This window comes from Salmo salar, chromosome 19 (assembly GCF_965601325.2).
Source record: "Salmo salar chromosome 19, fSalSal1, whole genome shotgun sequence".
In the NCBI taxonomy this organism is placed as follows: Eukaryota; Metazoa; Chordata; class Actinopteri; order Salmoniformes; family Salmonidae; genus Salmo; species Salmo salar.
This window is the reverse complement of record NC_138309.1, coordinates 26,459,294-26,479,622: the sequence shown is the minus strand read 5'-3', so window position 1 is coordinate 26,479,622 and position 20,329 is coordinate 26,459,294. Positions and strand designations below refer to the sequence as shown.

The 20,329-nt window shown below is 39.9% G+C and overlaps 1 protein-coding gene across 3 annotated transcripts; it reads right to left on the bottom strand.

Annotated features, from left to right (window-relative positions):
• Positions 1-450: 450 nt before the first annotated feature.
• LOC106578620 (repressor of RNA polymerase III transcription MAF1 homolog) lies at positions 451-16,465 on the bottom strand. Of its 3 annotated transcripts, none has more exons than XM_014157631.2 (8): positions 15,909-16,465; positions 14,489-14,577; positions 3,952-4,080; positions 3,413-3,575; positions 2,816-2,937; positions 2,450-2,569; positions 1,923-2,015; positions 451-1,758 (listed from the first exon to the last, which is right to left on the bottom strand). In XM_014157631.2, the coding sequence occupies exons 2-8, from the start codon at positions 14,569-14,571 to the stop codon at positions 1,734-1,736; spliced, it is 735 nt and encodes a 244-aa protein (XP_014013106.1). In that variant the 5' UTR covers positions 14,572-14,577; positions 15,909-16,465; the 3' UTR covers positions 451-1,733. The 3 variants fall into 3 exon arrangements, with proteins under 3 accessions (XP_014013106.1, XP_014013107.1, XP_014013108.1); XM_014157632.3 differs by lacking the exon at positions 15,909-16,465 and adding an exon at positions 15,735-15,907; XM_014157633.3 differs by lacking the exon at positions 15,909-16,465 and adding an exon at positions 15,327-15,488.
• Positions 16,466-20,329: the final 3,864 nt, after the last annotated feature.

Here is a 20,329-nt window from a genome sequence, read left to right as displayed (position 1 = left end):
GGAGTGTTTATCCGACTGGATAAAAAAATGTGTTTCCCCCAATTCTAAAACGAAAGTTGCGCCCCCTGGTGATAAGTATAGCTTGTGCTATTCCAATTATTTATTGAAGGTTTACCATTGTTATATGAGGTCTATGTTCTCTGCCTCTTACCTAATTTAAGGAAGACGGATTGAGCAGGAGCGAGTTTAAAGCCCCTTCCATGTTTCTTTGCATTACTCAACAATGTCCATAGGAACACTTTTAGTTATTAAAAAGGTTGTAGTGTGAGGTGTAACATAACACGTTCCTCTTGTAGGAAACATGGTTAACTATACCTTACATTGCTGTATTACATTGTAGTCATTACTGTTCAAAACATCTTCGTTTTGGTCCTCTTCTTCCCTGAGTGGGATGTGTTGTGTTGGGTGAGTTGCCTGTGTCCACTCTCTATGACAACACAGAGGACACTATTTGGTTCAAACACAACTTTATTAACATATGCTGTATAATCAAAACAGGTCCTGAACAGAGGTCATCATGGGAGTTCACAAGCCTTACACAGGGAACAGAGATAACAGGGTTTTTCTTTCAAAAAAATACTGTAAAACACTTTAATAACATTACTGGAAGTATGGCTGATGCCTTTGCTGCCTGTGTTAAGTACATTCACTTGGCTTTACATCAAAGCCTTTGTAATGTTTGAGCATAAAATAAATGGATGATTGTAGCAGTGGAAAATGGGTACAAGTTTTACAATAGGTTAGCCTAAATCATAAGGGAACCAGAAAAATCACACATTGAGGAACATGGTTATTGATAAGCAGAACAATGTGACAGAGGCGCTCATGAAAGTGATCTTGTATAAGCTGCAAGTCTGATGTCATATTGCTTTCCTTGGCAGAGTCATCTCCATCTCCCATCTACACATGTCATGTGCAGTAATAGACAGCATAAGATATTACAATGTTACCATTACAAAAGCAGCATTTGTTTAAAAACTTGGAGCTATAAAAGTTTTCAGTTCTCACATTAACACCACTGTCAAGCATAAAAGCCACACAAAGGAAGCAGTCACAAATGGAAATCAGCTGGATAGACAGTCAATCGAATTAGCTGTCGTTGTCCTACCCTCTACCCAGTGGGATTGGAGAAGTTTGATGTAATAAGCCCCTCCCCTTCCATGGCTCTCACTGATGTTGGTGTTGCACTGTGGACTTCTATCTCCACTTACACAGCGGTTTCTGTGATTTTTAATAAAAGAGAATGTTTGCTTGTCAGGGTTAGCTCTCCATGGTCTCGCTTGTCCATAAATATCCAAGACAGATCCAATAAGTATTGGGAGGGTTTCTTTGAGTGCAGCATCCAAGCAGAGGCTGGTTTCAGGTCAAGAGGATGTGGTTTGAGAGGCATGGGAAGGTCCTTCCATCAAATGATCAGGCACAGAGTCAGTTCTTAGCTCAGTGACAATGGAAGATAGAGAAAGCACAATAAACAGGAGACCTAGATCCCAGTTACCCTGGGCATTTAGAAAATGTCCTTCACGGTATGGGTCGGATCCAGCTGATGTGAAAGGCGTGAAACATGTACTTGTCAATGGGGGGAAACAAATGTATTTCCTCTATATGAGCAAATGGCTTCCTGGGTCAGGCTGTACAGAACATCGAGACAAAGAAAAAAATAAGGATAGATGAGGAAAAAAGAAACAGGATGGGGGAAGAGGTTGTGTAGGCCTAGATGTTTGGCCTGGGTGTGCCTAGACACAAAGAGCTCTGGGGAACCTGCCGACGGGGAGAGAACAAGGCAGTGTCAATCATGGCTCTATTTAGACACGAAACCCAAATGTAACCCCCATGCACAGACAAAAATACGTAAGACTGAGGCCCATTGGTGCACTAGAAGAGTATAAGCAGGTAGTAACATTACTATAGTAACCTGATCCCACCTGTCCTCAGTGAATCCATCCATCTCCTCTTCATCATCCAGCTCCATGTCCAACTCGTTGTCCAGACAACCGCAGCCATACCCACTCAAGACACTGCGGAAATAAAGCAGAAAAAAATCATGCCTCATTATTCAAACATACAGGTACATGTGGTTGCTCTGGTTGACAGATTGTTTGTGGAGGTTTTGGAGTTAACCTGGTAGTCCCCTTTCCTGGCCATTTGTCCTCCTGGTAATAGATAACAGTCTCACACATCATGAGATCAGACAAGCTTTGGGTTGTGAACAAGCTGCCTCGGCACGTCAAGCCCAATCAACTCCTGCTGCTGTGCTGGTTTGGTGTGAGCAATTCATACCAGCAACATAAGACAGATTTTCCAATTTTAGAACATACACAGTGGACCATAGAAAGTCATCCACAGGCCAGAAACTATTTCGGACTGGCTGTAGAACTAACAAACTCATATGTGTATTGTCACAGATTGCATTGATAATGGAGTCAGACTGAAGCCCGCTGTGGCTGCTCACCTGACGGAGCGACAGGTGAAGAATACAATCCTCTTCAGCTTCTTGTTGTAGAAGAAATAGTTGAAGGACCAGAGGCTGCCTTCCTCCCCAAAGGGGTCTGAGTCCAGGTCAGGGTTGTAGCTGAGGACAAATAAGGACATATATACTACATATACTGGCGACAAACAAAACTAGCAGCATATACATTTACGTTCACATTTTAGTAATTTAGCAGACGCTCTTATCCAGAACGACTTACAGTAGTGAATGCATGCATTTATTTTTTTGTACTGGTCCACCAAGATAATCGAATACACAACCCTGACGTTGCAAGCGCCATGCTCTACCAACTGATCCACGCGGGACCACCATATCTCCCACACACACCTGTAAATGTCACATTCCTGCAGGCAAATTTCCTGGTCGATGGAGTTCCACAGCTCAGGCCCCAGAGAGTTGAACTCCATTCCAACTGATGAGTACAGGCTGCTGTTCACTGCATTCGCCACCTGGAGGAGACACGGCACACAATCATTAGGACTACTTATTCTCCGCACAGACGTGTAGACCTGTCAAACTCAAATCCTGGAGGGCCGATTGTCTGTACTTGATTGATCATTTAAGGTTATTGTGATAAATCAGGTTATAATTAAGGTTATTGCTTAGTCACCTGGTGGTTTAGGTCTTAATTAGACACAAAACGAAAGGAAATAAAACAAACCAGCAGACATGGCCCTCCAGGAATTGAGTTTGACACCTCTATCTTACAGCCTGTGATATTCCATAAGCCCCTTGTAGAAAACTCACTACCTTCCCCTTATGTGTATGGCTTTGTAACAATGTGCTTACGGGACTTGCATGGAATGATTCAAAGTATCTGTATATGAGTATCTGGGCAATTCTGAAATTAGGCATGAATTAGATTGGTTTAAAGTCATTCTAAAGTGGTGTAATCATGAGAGGGGTAGAGGCAGTGCTACTGACCCAATTGAGGCTAGGCTCCCGGCTAAACTCGTGGGCCCGGGCTGCGCTGAAGTCGTAGTCGGGCCTGAACGACTCGTTGAGCGTGGTGATGAGGTAAAACAAGGTCTTCCTGCAACACTTGTCACTCAGAGGGTTTTCGGCATCCTCACTGCTCTTCCCCAGTCTGCACAAAACAAGTGAGATGAGTAGAGAGAGAGGGAGAGAGTTCAGTAATTTGGTTGGGAAGTTAAAATTAATTATCTAGTGCACAGACATATTTTTCACCTAGTCGGCTCAGGGATTCGAACCAGTGACCTTATGGTTACTAGACCAATGCTTATGGTTATTAGATAACTGCTAGGCTACCTGCCACCCCCTTAGTGTGCCACATAAGAGACTAATACCGTGACACAACACCAGTATCAATGCATTAGTGCACACCATAGCAAAACATTCCGCAATGGAAAACAGGCAGTCCCTCCCTGTTTGCTTCCGTTTCATTCCTAGTGTGATTTCCGTGTTATGTAAACATTGATAAGGGGTGTGGCTGTGGTACTTACTGGGGTGGGCTGGTGGCGCTGGACTGGGGGGGCGAGAGGGCCTCTAGGACATGTGGCTCCCCCTCCTGGCAAAATTGCTTAAACATGTGCTTGTCATCACCAGCCATCTTGCAGGAGTAGCTCTCGATCCTATAGAGACAGACAAAAAACCCAGAGTTAACTTTTGTCATTGTACTTTTGTCCATTTAGCTACTGACTAAGGAGAACATGGGTATTGTATCAAACTAGTCATGTCCCCAATTCAATACTCAGGGGTCGTGCTAATGCAGGATTTTGCGTTTTTTCACTCACAAAATGAAGGATAAAACACAAACAATATCTTGCTGCGTTTTGAAAACGCAGATCTAAAATGGACAAATTTTGTCCTTTAGTTGCAATTCTCCACTCGGATGAAATATCTTTGCTTTTGCCACTGGATCACCAGACAGCGCTCTGACTGTTGTGAAGGCTACTTTTCTCTGTTGCTTTCCTCCAGCTGTGTAGTTCTCCAGTAGCAAGTTAAAATGCAAGACTAACATCAAGCAAAACATTAGGAAATGTAGCTAGCTACAGTGGAATTTAGAAGTTTACATACACTTAGGTTGGAGTCATTAAAACTAGTTTTTCAACCACTCCACATATTTCTTGTTAACAAACTATAGTTTTGGCAAATCGGTTAGGACATCTACTTTGTGCTTGACACAAGTAATTTTTCCAACAATTGTTTACAGACAGATTATTTCACTTATAATTCACTGTATCACAATTCCAGTGGGTCAGAAGTTGACTGTGCCTTTAAACAGCTTGGAAAATTCCAGAAAATGATGTCATGGCTTTAGAAGCTTCTGATGGGCAATTGGAGGTGTACCTGTGGATGTATTTCAAGACCTAAGTGATTTTCTTTGTTATGTTTGTTTTCTGTCTTAGTAAAGTTGTTTTTGCGGACTAAAACCTCCCTGTCTCTGTTTCAATCTCTGCACGCTCAACCCAACGGTTTACCATACCGTTTTAAAAATCATCAATAGCCTCATCCCTGAGCAGTTTCATTCCTGTCCTACAGCTCAGTTCAGAAGGACGACTGTATCTTTGAGGTTTCTGGGTGATTTAATACATAATGCTGGAATCGACATTAACGCTAGTCCTCCTGTCTGGGACAAGTAAACATTTTTTTCTTTTAATTCAGACAAGAAGAATATACTGTAGATTTAAGTAGTCCGAATGGAAAAGTAGAAATGTAAAACACAGAAATCACAATATCAAACAATTACTCCGATCAGAATTGAATCAGAGAGGCCAACACTGGAATAATATTAAAATCTGTTTCATATAGCCTACATGAATAAATAAAAAACTACATGTCAAAGTGTAGGTGATATGCATATTGGCTACAGCCTCATGTCCAAACCGATGCTGACATGACAGAGGCGCCATGAAAATGTAGCCAAACTTTAATGAGAGTTTTAATTACATAAATATAGGCTAAACACCAGTCATGTTTGACTAACATAATGAAGGATAATTAACATTAACGTCTAAAGGCAGATCAAATGGTCACAAGACCAGAGAGTGAAGGACAGTGCCTGTTGTGCACCGCAACATCACCTACCTTGAATCTGAGCGGAGGAGGTCAACATTTTAAAACTATTTAACCATAAAACGTAATTGTTTAAAACCTGGACATTGTATGTCATTTTATGAAGTATGTCTTGTTTCAAAGTAGCCTAGCCAAAATACGACCACTGAAATGTTGAAGGAATTATTTTATAAACACATAATATGCCATTAAAACAAGCATTTTCCATGTTCTATTGGCTTTCAAATCAACGTTCTTTAATTGTCCTACAGCCAAACGCATAATACTAGTCATATTAGTAACCCATGCTAGTTGATGCATCTTTAGATCTCCCCTTTCTTAATTTCTAATGGATACTTTCATCTCTGTCACATGAAACCACTTGTGTGTGAGGTGCGCTTTTGAGAATGGTGTTTTCCCTGCTAATTGCATTTTGGAACATTTGCATGTAGCCAACAGCCATGTGCGCATTGTTGAGCTTATAATATGAAGAAATAAAACTTCAACATTTTAAGCTAAACGGTCTGATCTGTTGCATCAACCTCATTGCTTTTTTATACAAGTGACTTGTGCTATTGGACAAGTAAAAGAAAAGGACAAGTGGCAAAACAAAGTTAGATGTCAAGCCATGCATAATGCACAGCATAATTAACTAGACCATGCTTAAAAATATATTAAATGTCTGATTTGTTATTGTCAACCATCTACAAATCACTGTCCTTTTTTACGAGGCTTTCGAAAAGCTCCCTGGTCTTTGTTGTTGAATCTGTGCTTGAAATGCAATACTTGGCTGAGGGGACAGAGGAAGGGTTAGTAATTAAAAATAATGTTAACCCCTATAACTTCACACAGTGAGTCCATGTAACTTTGTGATTTGTTAAGCAACATTTTACTTCTGCACTAATTTAGGCTTGCCTAAACAAAGGAGCTGAATACTTATGCAACGACTATATTCTAGTTATTAAATGTTTTATCAATTAAAAAAAGGTCACTTTTCCCCCCACTTTGACATAATATTTTGTGTATTGTTGACAAACAATGACAATTTAAATCTCTTTTAATCCCACTTTGTAACAATAAAATGTGAAGAAAATCCAAGAGGTCTAAATACTTTTGCAAGGCACAGTATGTCTCGTGTTCTGTATTTATTGCTTTGAACAAGTATCTGTGTCTCTGTTTCACTGTGTTCTATTTGAGGGGTATGGGTGGAATGCAGAGGGAGTGGAGCAGAGTCTAGTCATGTGTTTATTTTTCCCTCAGCCCCAGTTATGTAAGAGCAGAGGTTGTGCAACCCAAAATCTGGCTCAGAGACACACTGTGGCCCAGTCTTATTATAGGAAGGAGCAAAGGTCACGGGGGGTGGTGACATGACTGGCCTAGTTTCCATTAACAGACAAATAAAAAATACTGAACAAACAGAGACGATCTGAAATCCATAGAAAAGTTGACCTAAAAAGCTGAGCTAATAACCTGTGGATAATTAGGCCTAGTTGTGAATAAATGCACAAATTAGCATATAAAGGATAGTTGTTTGTGGGTGTAGGCCTATTTGTAACAGACTTCCTGGTTCAATCAAATAAAGACATTATCCAGAAACCGACATTCTAAGGAAAACTATCACTGACAGAATTTGTGAACTTCCTCAAATTCATGTGTGAGTGTGTGCTCTGTTTATCATTAGTAATGGGTCCAGTTGAACTTTGCTGAGTATTGGCAGACTTTGGCTCTTTATTAGGGTGGAAAGAAGCAGCCTCATTGGGTCACATTGTGCCAGCACGGCTCTTGCTGCCATTGTTGCCCATTCTAATTCAGTAAGCAGCAGGCTAAACACCAGCACTCGGTAGCTGTTTCAGTGCTCAGCTGTGTGTGTATGTGTCTATATGCCAATGACTGCGTATGAATTGATAAAGTCATTGATCACGAGACACCATTCATTCCTATGTGTAGACTCAATAGCGCATTTGAAGCCAAAAACATTTGCTAAGATGGCGTCCAACAGATACATAAAATTTGCAGTTTGAGCTACTCCAGGAAGTGACGTTGCAAGCTAGCTCAGGGCTGCCCCCTCTCATTGAGAATCTCACGTTGAAGGCTGACTGGGGCCCTGACGGCTGCCATTAGCAATTAAAATTATCCTTATAACTTTAAATAAATTGTTTCAAGAACACACATTTTGTGTAATAGAAGCAAATATTGGTACCATGATTGTCTTCCAAAAAAAGTATATATATACAGTTGAAGTCGGAAGTTTACATACACTTAGGTTGGAGTCATTAAAACTCATTTTTCAACCACTCCACAAATTTCTTGTCAACAAACTATAGTTTGGAAAGTTGGTTAGGACATCTACTTTGTGCATGACACAAGTCATTTTTCCAACAATTGTTTACAGACAGATTATTTCATTTATAATTTACTGTATCACAATTCCAGTGGGTCAGAAGTTTACATACACTAAGTTGACTGGGCCTTTAAACAGCTTGGAAAATTCCAGAAAATGATGTCACAGCTTTAGAAGCTTCTGATTGACTCAAATGACGTCAATTAGTCTATTGGAGATGTACCTGTGGATGTATTTCAAGGCCTACCTTCAAACTCAGTGCCTCTTCGCTTGACATCATGGGAAAATCAAAAGAAATCAGCCAAGACCTCAGAAAACAAAATTGTACACCTCCACAAGTCTGGTTCATCCATGGGAGCAATTTCCAAATGCCTGAAGGTACCACGTTCATCTGTACAAACAATAGTACGCAAGTATAAACACCATGGGACCACGCAGCTGTCATACCGCTCAGGAAGGAGACGTGTTCTGTCTCCTAGAGATGAACGTACTTTGGTGCGAAAAGTGCAAATCAATCCTAGAACAACAGCAAAGGACCTTGTGAAGATGCTGGAGGAAACAGGTACAAAAGTATCTATATCCACAGTAAACGAGTCCTATATTGACATAACCTGAAAGGCCGCTCAGCAAGGAAGAAGCCACTGCTCCAAAACCGCCATAAAAAATCCAGAATACGGTTTGCAACTGCACATGGGGACAAAGATCGTACTTTTTGGAGAAATGTCCTCTGGTCTGATGAAACAAAAATAGAACTGTCTGGCTATAATGACCATCGTTATGTTTGGAGAAAAAAGGGGGATGCCAAAGAACACCATTCCAACCGTGAAGCACTGCGGTGGCAGCATCCTGTTGTGGGGGTGCTTTGCTGCAGGAGGGACTGGTGCACGTCACAAAATAAATGGCATCATGACGAAGGAAAATTATGTGGATATATTGAAGCAACATCTCAAGACATCAGGCAGGAAGTTAAAGCTTGGTCGCAAATGGGTCTTCCAAATGGACAATGACCCCAAGCATACTTCCAAAGTTGTGGCAAAATGGCTTAAGGACAACAAAGTCAAGGTATTGGAGTGGCCATCACAAAGCCCTGACCTCAACCCTATAGAAAATGTGTGGGTAGAACTGAAAAAGCGTGTGCGAGTAAGGAGGCCTACAAACCTGACTCAGTTACACCAGCTCTGTCACCAGCTCTCCCAACTTATTGTGGGAAGCTTGTGGAAGGCTACTCGAAACATTTGACCCAAGTTAAACAATTTAAAGGCAATGCTACCAAATACTAATTGAGTGTATGTAAACTTCTGACCCACTGGGAATGTGATGAAAGAAATAAAAGCTGAAATAAATTACTATTATTATTCTGACATTTCACATTCTTAAAATAAAGTGGTGATCCTAACTGACCTAAGACAGGGCATTTTACTAGGATTATATGTCAGGAATTGTGAAAAACTGAGTTTAAATGTACTTCAACTGCAATATATCTGACTTCAACTTCAACTGCAATATATATATACATACACACACACAAAGATTGCCATTTTCTCATACTCAATGCCCTTGACTTTTTCTATATTGTCTGAATACTTTCCAAATGCACTGTAGAGTGTGTATATATATATTTTGGAAAGTATTCAGACCCCTTGACTTTTTTCACATTGGTGAGTTACAGCCTTATTCTAAAACGGTTTAAATAAAACAAGCCATGAGGTCGAAGGAATTGTCCGTAGAGCTCCGAGACATAGTAATTGCTCGGAGCTAAAATAGTAATTGCATAAGTACTCAGCTCCCTGAGTCCATGCATGTTAGAAACACCTTTGGCAGCAATTACAGCTGTTAGTCTTCTTGGGTAAGTCTCTAAGACCTTTGCCTATTATTCTTTTAAAAACTCTTCAAGCTCGGTCAATGTTGGGGATCATGGCTAGAGATAAATGTTCAAGTCTTACCATAATATTTCAAGCAGATTGAAGTCAAAACTGTAACATGGCCACTTAGGAACATCCACTGTCTTCTTGGTAAGCAAAGAATTTGGAACTTATAACCTATATAGGCAGTTTCAGGGCTCAAAAGTGAGTGAGAAGAAAATGCCCGGGATAGTATATGGTCTGCCTTTTGGTGCCAATTGTGTATCATATTGTGATTGTCTTGTATATATAAGACATTGATTGTTATCTATAGATGTACAGTGCATTAAAAAGTATTCAGACCCCTTCCCTTTTTCCACATTTTGTTACGTTACAGCTTATTCTAAAATGGATTAAATAGATGTTTTCATCATCAATGTACACACAATACCCAATAACGACATAGCAAAAAATGTTTTTATAAATATTTGCAAAACAACAAAACCAGAAATACCTTATTTACATAAGTATTCAGATCCTTTGCTATGAGACTCGAATTTCAGCTCAAGTGCATCATGTTTCCATTGATCATCCTTGAGGTGTTTCTAAAACTTGATTGAGTCCACCTGTGGTATTCTATGCTGTAGCTTAGACCCTATTTTACATTTGAGGTTTTTTGTTGTGCCTGCCATCGGTTGAGACACAACATGCTCTTGAATACAGGGTGGGTGTCATGTTTGGCTGATAAATGTACGAAAATGTGATTAACATTTAGACTTTCAAATGGTACCACAATATGGTTTGAGGTCCACACAGAGAATGTTGACTTGAATGGGAATATCTGTTTGTTTAAAATTATACTGTAAATCCTTCATAGGAAACCTATTGAAAATCATAGAAATATAGATTATAGAATAGACATGACCACTTAAGTTGACATTCGACGGTGGGAGGACCGGAATCCTTTTTTGTAGTTGTAATTAGACGTACACATTTTTATTCAATTTCAATGGTGTACCAGCTAAATTGCAGTGGTGTGAAGGGATAGGTCCACTCTGTTAATTATATTTCTATAATTATATTTCTATGATTGAAATGACACCCACCCTGTACTCAAGAGCATGCTGTGTCTCAACTGATGGCGGGCACAACACAAAAACCACTGATGATGTAAAGTAGAGTCTAAGCTATATGCTAATATGAAGAAGAAAAAAAATTGTAGGCTACGCATTTTTAGATAATTGAAGTAAAAAAAACATTTGAAATAAAATAGTTTACAACCCTGTTAAAGCTTTTAAATGATATCCAACTCAACCGTTTATATTTTCCAGTGATGAAGACATAGCCGGTCGTGGAGTATGCAAAATGTGTCAACTTTGAGTACCTTTATCCCTTGAATGTTTTTGCATTCAGGTCCTAAAAGTCACTTTCTGACTACTTCTTCCATGGGCAAACATGCATTGAACGTTTTGTTTAAATCAAAAGTAATGCTGTCAAAAAGTTATTGAATTCATACAGATTTACCCTATAATGGGGCATCCTGTTTTTTCTGAAAACAATGCCTGCAGTTCAGCATTCGGCCTTGAACTTTGTGGCTTCAATGAGAGGGGTCAGTCATTCCTCCTGGTTTATGCTCCATACCACTTTCCATTACACAGTCTACAAATAGCCACAAAGCCCTGTAAGAGTACACTCTGTCCTGCATCAGACTGCCCCTATTGATCACAGCCAGAACAGGGGTCATCACCACCATATCCACTGGTTTCATAACCTAGAGTCCTTTATGCAACATCCCTGTTCCTACTGTTACCTCAAAGCCTGAAGGGTATACTACTAAGGATCAATGAGTTAGCCTGCTAACTTGCCTGAATATTCTAGAAATAACTACTTTTTTTTAAAGATAAGTTTTCAGACTTAACTCAACAATCAAAAACACAAAGAAGTTTAGCTTTCTTTATGAAAGTAAATAGTTATAGAAAGTAAATAGTTATTTCTGGTTGTTTATCAAAGTTAGTGGGCTAACTCATTGAGTTCCTAGTATACCCCTCTGCTGCAGTACAGTTAATCTAACCCCCTGTCGCATAACACAAAACACTCATCCATTACCCTATTTGCGGGATCAAGACTTTTTGCGAGAGAGATTACGCCTATTTAGCTAAATGTTCCACATTACCAGTAATCGCTTCAGGGATTGAATAGGGCTATATTTCTATGGCAATTCTACTGCATAACACACGATATTGACTCATCTGGTCCTGCTCAGGTACTTAAATCAGGTAGCCTACACCACTTATCTTTAGCAGACACGTCATGAGGCGACACACCCCTTTCAGGTTTTATGACATCAATCTCTGAGAGAGGTGTCTCTCATTGTGGTTTTGGTTTGTGTGTGTTTGGTAGAAAAACGGATTGGTAGGTTGTGTGTGCCTTCAAAAAGTATTCAGACCCCTTGACTTTAACCACATTTTGTTACGTTACAGCCTTCATCTAAAATAGATGTTTCCTCATCAATCTACACACAATACCCCATAATGACAAAGTGAAAGCAGGTTTTTAAAAATAAATCAACAGAAATACCTTATTTACATAAGTATTCAGACCCTTTTCTATGAGACTCAAAATTGAGCTCAGATGCATCCTGTTTCCATTGATCATCCTTGAGATGTTTCTACAGCTCTGTCAGAATAACCATCAGGTTCTTGGTCACCTCCCTGACCAAGGCCATTCTCCACCGATTGCTCAGTTTGGTCAGGCGGCCAGCTCTAGGAATAGTCTTGGTGGTTCCAAACTTCTTCCATTTAAGAAATGTTTTGGTACCCTTCCTCAGATCTTTGCCCTCAACATAATCCTGTCTCTGAGCTCTGTTGACAATTCCTTCAACCTCATGGCTTGGTTTTTGCTCTGACATACACTGTCAACTGTGGGACCTTATATAGACAGGTGTGTGCCTTTCTAAATCATGTCCAATAAATTGAATTTAACACAGGTGGACTCCAATCAAGTTGTAGAACCATCTTAAGGATGATCAATGGAAACAGGATGCACCTGAGCTAAATTTTGAGTCTCATATTAAAGGGTCTGAATACTTATGTAAATAAGGTATTTCTGATTTTTTTTTAATTTCTAAAAACCTGTTTTCGCTTTGTCATTATGGGGTATTATGTGTAGATTGCCGAGGATAAAAAAATATGTTTTTATAAATTTTTTAATAAGGCTGTAACGTAACAAAATGTGGAAAAAGTCAAGGGGTCTGAACACTTTCCTGAAGGCACTGTATAATACAAATATATATATATTAGTACCAGTAAAAAGTTTGGACACCTACTCATTCAAGGGTTTTTATTTGTATTATTTTCTACATTATGGAATAATAGTGAAGACATCAAAACTATGAAATAACACACCTGGAATCATGTAGTAACCAAAAAAAGTGTTAAGCAAATCAAAATATATTTTATATTTGAGATTGTTCAATGTAGCTACCCTTTGCCTTGATGACAGCTTTGCACACTCTTGGCATTCTCTCAACCAGCTTCATGAGGTAGTCACCTGGAATGCATTTCAATTAACAGGTGTGCCTTGTTAAAAGTTAATTTGTAGAATTTATTTTCTTCTTAATGAGTTTGAGCCAATCAGTTGTGTTGTGACAAGGTAAGGGTGGTATACAGAAGATAACCTTATACAAATACATATTATGGCATGAACTGCTCAAATAAGCAAAGAGAAATGATAGTCTATCATTACTTTAAGACATGAAGGTCAGTCAATACGGAACATTTGAAGAACTTTGAAAGTTTCTTCAAGTGCAAATGCAAAAACCATCAAGCGCTATGATGAAACTGGCTCTCATGAGGACCGCCACAGGAAAAGAAGACCCAGAGTTACCTCTGCTGCAGAGGATAAGTCCTTTAATTACCAGCCTCAGAAATTGCAGCCCAAATAAATGCTTCACATAGTTCAAGTAACAGACACATCTCAACATCAACTGTTCAGAAGAGACTGTGTGAATCAGGCCTTCATGGTTGAATTGTTGTAAAGAAACCACTACTAAAGGAGACCAATAATAAGAAGAGATTTGCTTGGGCCAAGACACACGAGCAATGGACATTAGACCGAAGGAAAAGCAGCCAACGAGTACTCATATGTGGGAACTCCTTCAAGACTGTTGGAAAAGCATACCAGGTGAAACTGGTTGAGAGATTGCCAAGAGTGTGCAAAGCTGTCATCAAGGCAAAGGGTGGCTACTTTGATGAATCTAAAATATATTTTGATTTGTTTAACACTTTTTTGGTTACTACATGATTCCAAGTGTTGTTTTGATGTCTTCACTATTATTCTACAATGTAGAACATAGTAAAAATAAAGAAAAACTCTTGAATGAGTAGGTGTCAAAACTCATGACTGGTAGTATATATTTTGTTTAAGTTCAGTTGAACATCTTATTCAGACAGTTGGTTGTTTATCTCAGTGTGTACATATCAGTGCCAGTGTCCTCAGCCTTCACATATGTTGTTATTGAAGCTTCCACAGAGCCCCAAAGTGTTAATCTTGCCTTTTAAAATAGAGCCTCTTAACCCAATCAGAAATACACCCGAGTAAGAGGGGGGGGGGGGGGGGGGGGGGGCTATGTACTTGCAGTTCACACACAAGCCTCCTAATGGCAAGTACACCCTGTTAAATGTTGAACCTGTGTTAGTCATGGAACAGTATGGCAGGCTTTACAGAACACTTTGTGCCATGTGATTAGATATGAGGTCAATTGATCTACTGATGCTGCTGGTCCAGTGCTGTAATGGTAAATACCTGCCCAGGATGTGAGACTCTCCCGTTTCAACACAGAGTTGAGAGCCCAGAGCTTCAAAACTGCTGTTCTCTAACAGTTTCATTGCTGCCTGTGAGAAGAAAGGGAAATGTTAAAATAGACAGTCCATCAGACATTCAATAATACTTTTTCACAGCTTCATAAGGGATGTATCAAATATATTTTATCCCCATGGTGTAGTTATTGATCTACTTGGTTGGCTCAGACCAGGCTGATCAAATTTTGCCCAGAAAAGTAGGTTAGCAGAAAATGGTCTGAATTCCACTAGTGCTGAGCGATTAACCAAAATGGTGGTTATTATTATTTTTTTAAACAACTAATTGACTGACTTTGGATCAATTATTGGAATTCCATTTCATTTGTTTTTTTTCTGTTAACTCAACTCGCACGTCACAAAATGTTGCATTTAAAAACTACAAATATTATATTGCTTTGTCATTATGAGTAACATTTTACATTTTAGTCATTTAGCAGACGCTCTTATCCAGAGTGACTTACAGTGGTGAATGCATACATTTCATACATTTTTCTTCTCCGTACTGGTCCCCCGTGGGAATCGAACTGTGGGTTCGATTCCCACGGGGGACCAGTACGGAGAAACGTAACGTAACAAATTATAAAATGTTCCTCATCAATATACCCGCGTTGCAAACACCATGCTCTACCAACTGAGCCACACGGGTATATTGATGAGGAACATTTTATAATAAGGCTGTAACGTAACAAAATGTGGAAAAGGGGAAGGGGTCTGAATACTTTCCGAATGCATATTTATTTTATTTAACTAAGAACAAATTCTTATTTACAATGTCGGCCTACCCCGGACGAAGCTGGGCCAATTGTGCAGCTGCCCAATGAGACTCCCAATGACAGCTGGATGTATGCAGCCTGGATTCAAACCAGGGACCGCAATGACGCCTCTTACACTGAGATGCAGTGCCTTAGACCACTTCACCATTCGGGAGTATGCATATACAGTGCATTCGAAAAGTATTCAGACCCCTTGAACTACAAAATAGTGATTTTGTCAGACAGCAGCTCTACAGAGATGACATGATAACTTGGAATCAAATAATAGTAATCAAATAAAACAAATGTAATATACACAACAACTGAAATATGTAATACTTAAAAAAAAAAAAGAATCGAAACCGAAATCGTGATTATTTTTTTAGAATCGAACCGACCTCAAAAAGTATTAATCGCTCAGCACTAGATTCCACATACCCATTAATCAGCATACACATCATTGGAAACATATAGAAGGTAAACAAAAAGTAAAGTCCCAAAACGACCAACCCCTTTCTTTCTTACTTACTAGATAACGTTAATCCCCTCCCCCACTAAAAGAAAACCTCTGCTACTATCTAAGTAGCTAATGAACACAATCCTTCTTCTTACCAAAGTCAAAGATAATGTCAGCACTCTTTGCGGAACTGAAATGTCTTCACCAATTTCACTCGCAATGTTTCTTATTTGGCAATGATGCAAAACAGATCTGTTGTTGTCTGCCCAGCCAAATGAGCTAGTATGTTAGCGTAGCACTTTCGGTCCGTGATTTCAATTCGTCAGACTAAGGTTACCTACGGTTAGTTCCTCAAATTCAGCAATTTAAAAATACGCTCGTTCGAAATTGATTTATCGGACAACCTTTTATCGAAAAACTGCTTCTGTCGATTAAATGAGGCGACATTAAATCCAAATATCCGTTTGATTTGGATTTCAGCGGCATCCCTTTTGACCAATATAATTTGACAGAGATTAGCTAGCTAACGTTAGTAACGTTACGGTTTCTGTCCGATCAAGTCGCCTTTTCTAACCGATTTTGCACTTCTGTCTATTTCGAATTGTCCCTGTGCTATTTGTCGTTAGCCAGACCGATTACTTGAAAGTAAAACACAACAGTAACGATGTAAACCGAATAAATCCACTACTCGACCCGGTCTGTCTATCGTCCGTTCAGTAGTTATTTGATTCAAAAGACAACATAGAACGTAATAAATTGACTTATTTTCGTTTTTGGTTTCTGAATTTGAAAATCGAAAATCGACTTGTTTCTCATTTATTGTGAAAAAATTGGACATGGAATTACAGAAAACACACTTTATTGCATTTTAATTTCGTGCCAATAGAACAAACTCAACAACTGAACGAAGTTAGCTTGCACTAGCTGACTACTACTGACTAGCTAGCAGTCTGGAGAGCTAGACCTACCTGGCTACTGGCTATAGTCATACTAGCTAGTGGAGGTAAATTAGTCCCTCAACATGCTACAAGATGAATGCCCGGACAGTTACCTGCTGAAGAAAGGTGAGAATTTTCCATTACTTTTAGTCGCTAACTTAGCTAGACCTTCTGGCTGGCTGATGGTGCTTATTGACTGAGTAATAATGAACTGCAGTTACTATGTGGCACTTTTACCCATCTGGCACTTTGCATAGGTAACTTAGCAATTGTTACACATGCAACAATATCAAATAAAGCTAGTCAGTGCTGATGCGTGTACTTACATCAGCCAATACAGTAAATAAAAATGTGCCTTTAAATTAGTATGGGTATACATCACAAACATCATTTTCTGCTCACTGAAAGGCAGATGTAGGCTACACTCTTCAGTTGTGAACACGACTATTGCTACAACAATTGGCCTACTTCTCGGAATGTATACATACTTCCTGTCTGGATGATCAATGATATTGAGCCGGTCTGATATTACTTGATTACTGATTCCTTGCTCTCTCACACTCACACAGGGACCTTTCACATAGTTCAGTCACTCAGCCCTATACAGTGGACGTAATACTCTCAAGGTCCTGCACTACTGCCTCCTACAACACCATAATGAGAAGCAATAAGTCTGGCCCCATGACTGTAAATCAGCATATTTCGCTAACCCTGCTGTACCCTACTGTGCTGAAACAATATGACTCTAGAACAGTTTGACACTATTTTAAATAGAACGCTCAACAGTGATTATTTGATCTTGTGCCCTCTCTCTCTTTCTTTCTTTCTTGACCATCTTTCTTGGTTGATGGCACCTGCAGGCCTGTTTGAGGGACAACTGGACAGAATGCTTGGACTTCATCTGAGACCTTCATCTCCTTCCCCGTCCTTCAAGGAAAGCTTTTCTTTACATTTCCTGTTAGGCATGATGCACTCAAGGTGTGTCTCTCAATCTCTCTCATGTCATCTGGTATTACCTATAGATGACTACTAGACACTTTCAAATTGTTTGCCTGTGAATGGTTGTCATCATCAGGCTATTTACAGTGCATTTGGAAAATATTCAGACCCCTTCCCTTTTTCCACATTTTGTTACATTACAGCATTATTCTAAAATGTTTGTCATCAATCTACACACTGACAAATCAAAAATAGATTTTTTAAAATGTTTGCAAATGTATTAAAAATTAAAAACAGATATCTGATTTACATAAGTAATCAGACCCTTTGCTATGACACTCGAAATTAAGCTCAGGTGCATCCTGTTTCCATTGATCATCCTTGAGATGTTTCTACAACTTGATTGGAGTCCACCTGCGGTAAATTCAACTGATTGGACATGATTTGGAAAGGCACACACCTGTCTATATAAGGTCCCCAGCTGACAGTGTATGTCAGAGCTAAAACCAAGCCATGAGGTCAAAGGAATTGTCCATTGACCTCTGAGAAAGGATTGTGTCTAGGTACAGATCTGGGGATGGGTACCAAAACATTTCTCTAGCATTGAAGGTCCCCAAGAACACAGTGGGCTCCATCATTCTTAAATGGAAGAAGTTTGGAAATGTCAAGACTCTTCCGAGAGCTGGCCTCCCGGCCAAACTGAGCAATCTGGGGAGAAGGGCTTTGTTTAGTGAGGTGACCAAGAACCTGATGGTCACTCTGACAGAGCTCCAGAGTTCCTCTGTGGAGATGGGAGAACTTTCCAGAAGGACAACTATCTCTACTGCACTCCACCAATCAGGCCTTTATGGTAGAGTGGCCAGATGAATGCCACACCTCATTAAAAGGCACATGACAACCCGTTTGGAATTTTCCAAAAGTCACCTAAAGGACTCTCAGACCATGAGAAACAAAATTCTCTGGTCTGATGAAACCAAGATTGAACTCTTTGGCCTGAATGCGAAGCATCACATCTGAAGGATGCTGGTGGCAGCATCATGCTGTAGAGATGTTTTTCAGCGGCAGGGACTGGGAGACTAGTCAGGATCGAGAGGAAAGATGAACGGAGCAAAGTACAGCGACATCCTTGATGGAAACCTGCTCCAGAGTGCTCAGGACCTCAGACTGGGGCAAAGGTTCACCTTCCAACAGGACAACTACCCTAATCACACAGCCAAGACAACATAGGAGTGGCTTCGGGACAAGTCTCTGAATGTCCTTGAGTGGCCCAGCCAGAGCCCGGACTTGAACCCGATCGAACATCTTTGGAGAAACCTGAAAATAGCTGTGCAGTGACTCTCCATCCAACCTCACAGAGCTTGAGAGGATCTTCAGAGAAGAATGAGAGAAACTCCCCAAATACAGGTGTGTGAAGCTTGTAGCATACCCAAGAAGTCTTGAGGCTGCACTATTGCCTCCTACAACACAATAATGAGAAGCAATAAGCCTGGCCCCAGGACTGTAAATCAGCATATTTCGCTAACCCTGCTGTACCCTACTGTGCTGAAACAATATGACTCTAGAACACTAATACTAATACACACAAACACTCATCGCCCCCTCCCTGCTCCGTTATCAGATACATTAGCAATGTAGGTCAAAACACAAGTTAACTTCGCTATCTTAGTATGTACCCTACCGGTCAAAACTTTTATAACACCTACTCTTTCAAGGGTTTTTCTTAATTTTTTACTATTTTCTACATTGTAGAATAATAGTGAAGACATCAAAACTATGAAATAACACATATGGAATCATGTAGCAACCAAAAAAAGTTTTAAACAAATCAAAATATATTTTATATTTGTGATTCTTCAAATAGCCACCCTTTGCCTTGATGACAGCTTTGCACACTCTTGGCATTCTCTCAACCAGCTTTATGAGGTAGTCACCTGGAATGCATTTCAATTAACATGTGTCCCTTCTTAAAAGTTAATTTGTGTTATTTATTTCCTTATTAATGCGTTTGAGCCAATCAGTTCTGTTGGGACAAGGTATGGGGGGTATACAGTAGATAGCCCTATTTTGTAAAAGTCCAAGTCCGTATTATGGCATGAACAGCTCAAATAAGCAAAGAGAAACGACAGTCCATCATTACTTTAAGACATGAAGGTTAGTCAATACGGGACATTTGAAGAACTTTGGTTTCTTCAAGTGCAGTCGCAAAAACCATCAAGCGCTATGATGAAACTTGCTCTCATGAGGACCGCCACAGGAAAGAAAGACCCAGAGTTACCTCTGCTGCAGAGGATAAGCTCATTAGAGTTACCAGGCACAGAAATTGCAGCCCAATGAAATGCTTCACAGAGTTCAAGTAACAGACACATCTCAATATCAACTGTTCAGAAGAGACTGCGTGAATCAGGCCTTCATGGTCGAATTGCTGCATAGAAACTGTTACCAAAGGACACCCAATAAGTAGAAGAGACTTGCTTGGGCCAAGAAACTTGAGCAATGGACATGAGTGGACATGAGACTGGTGGAAACTTGTCCTTTGGTCGAGAGTCCAAATTGGATATTTTGGGTTCCAACGGTCGTGTCTTTGTTAGACGCAGTGTTGGTGAACGGATGATCGCTGCATGTGCATTTCCCACCGTGAAGCATGGAGGACGAGATGTCATGGAATGGGGGTGCTTTGCTGGTGACATTGTCTGTGATTT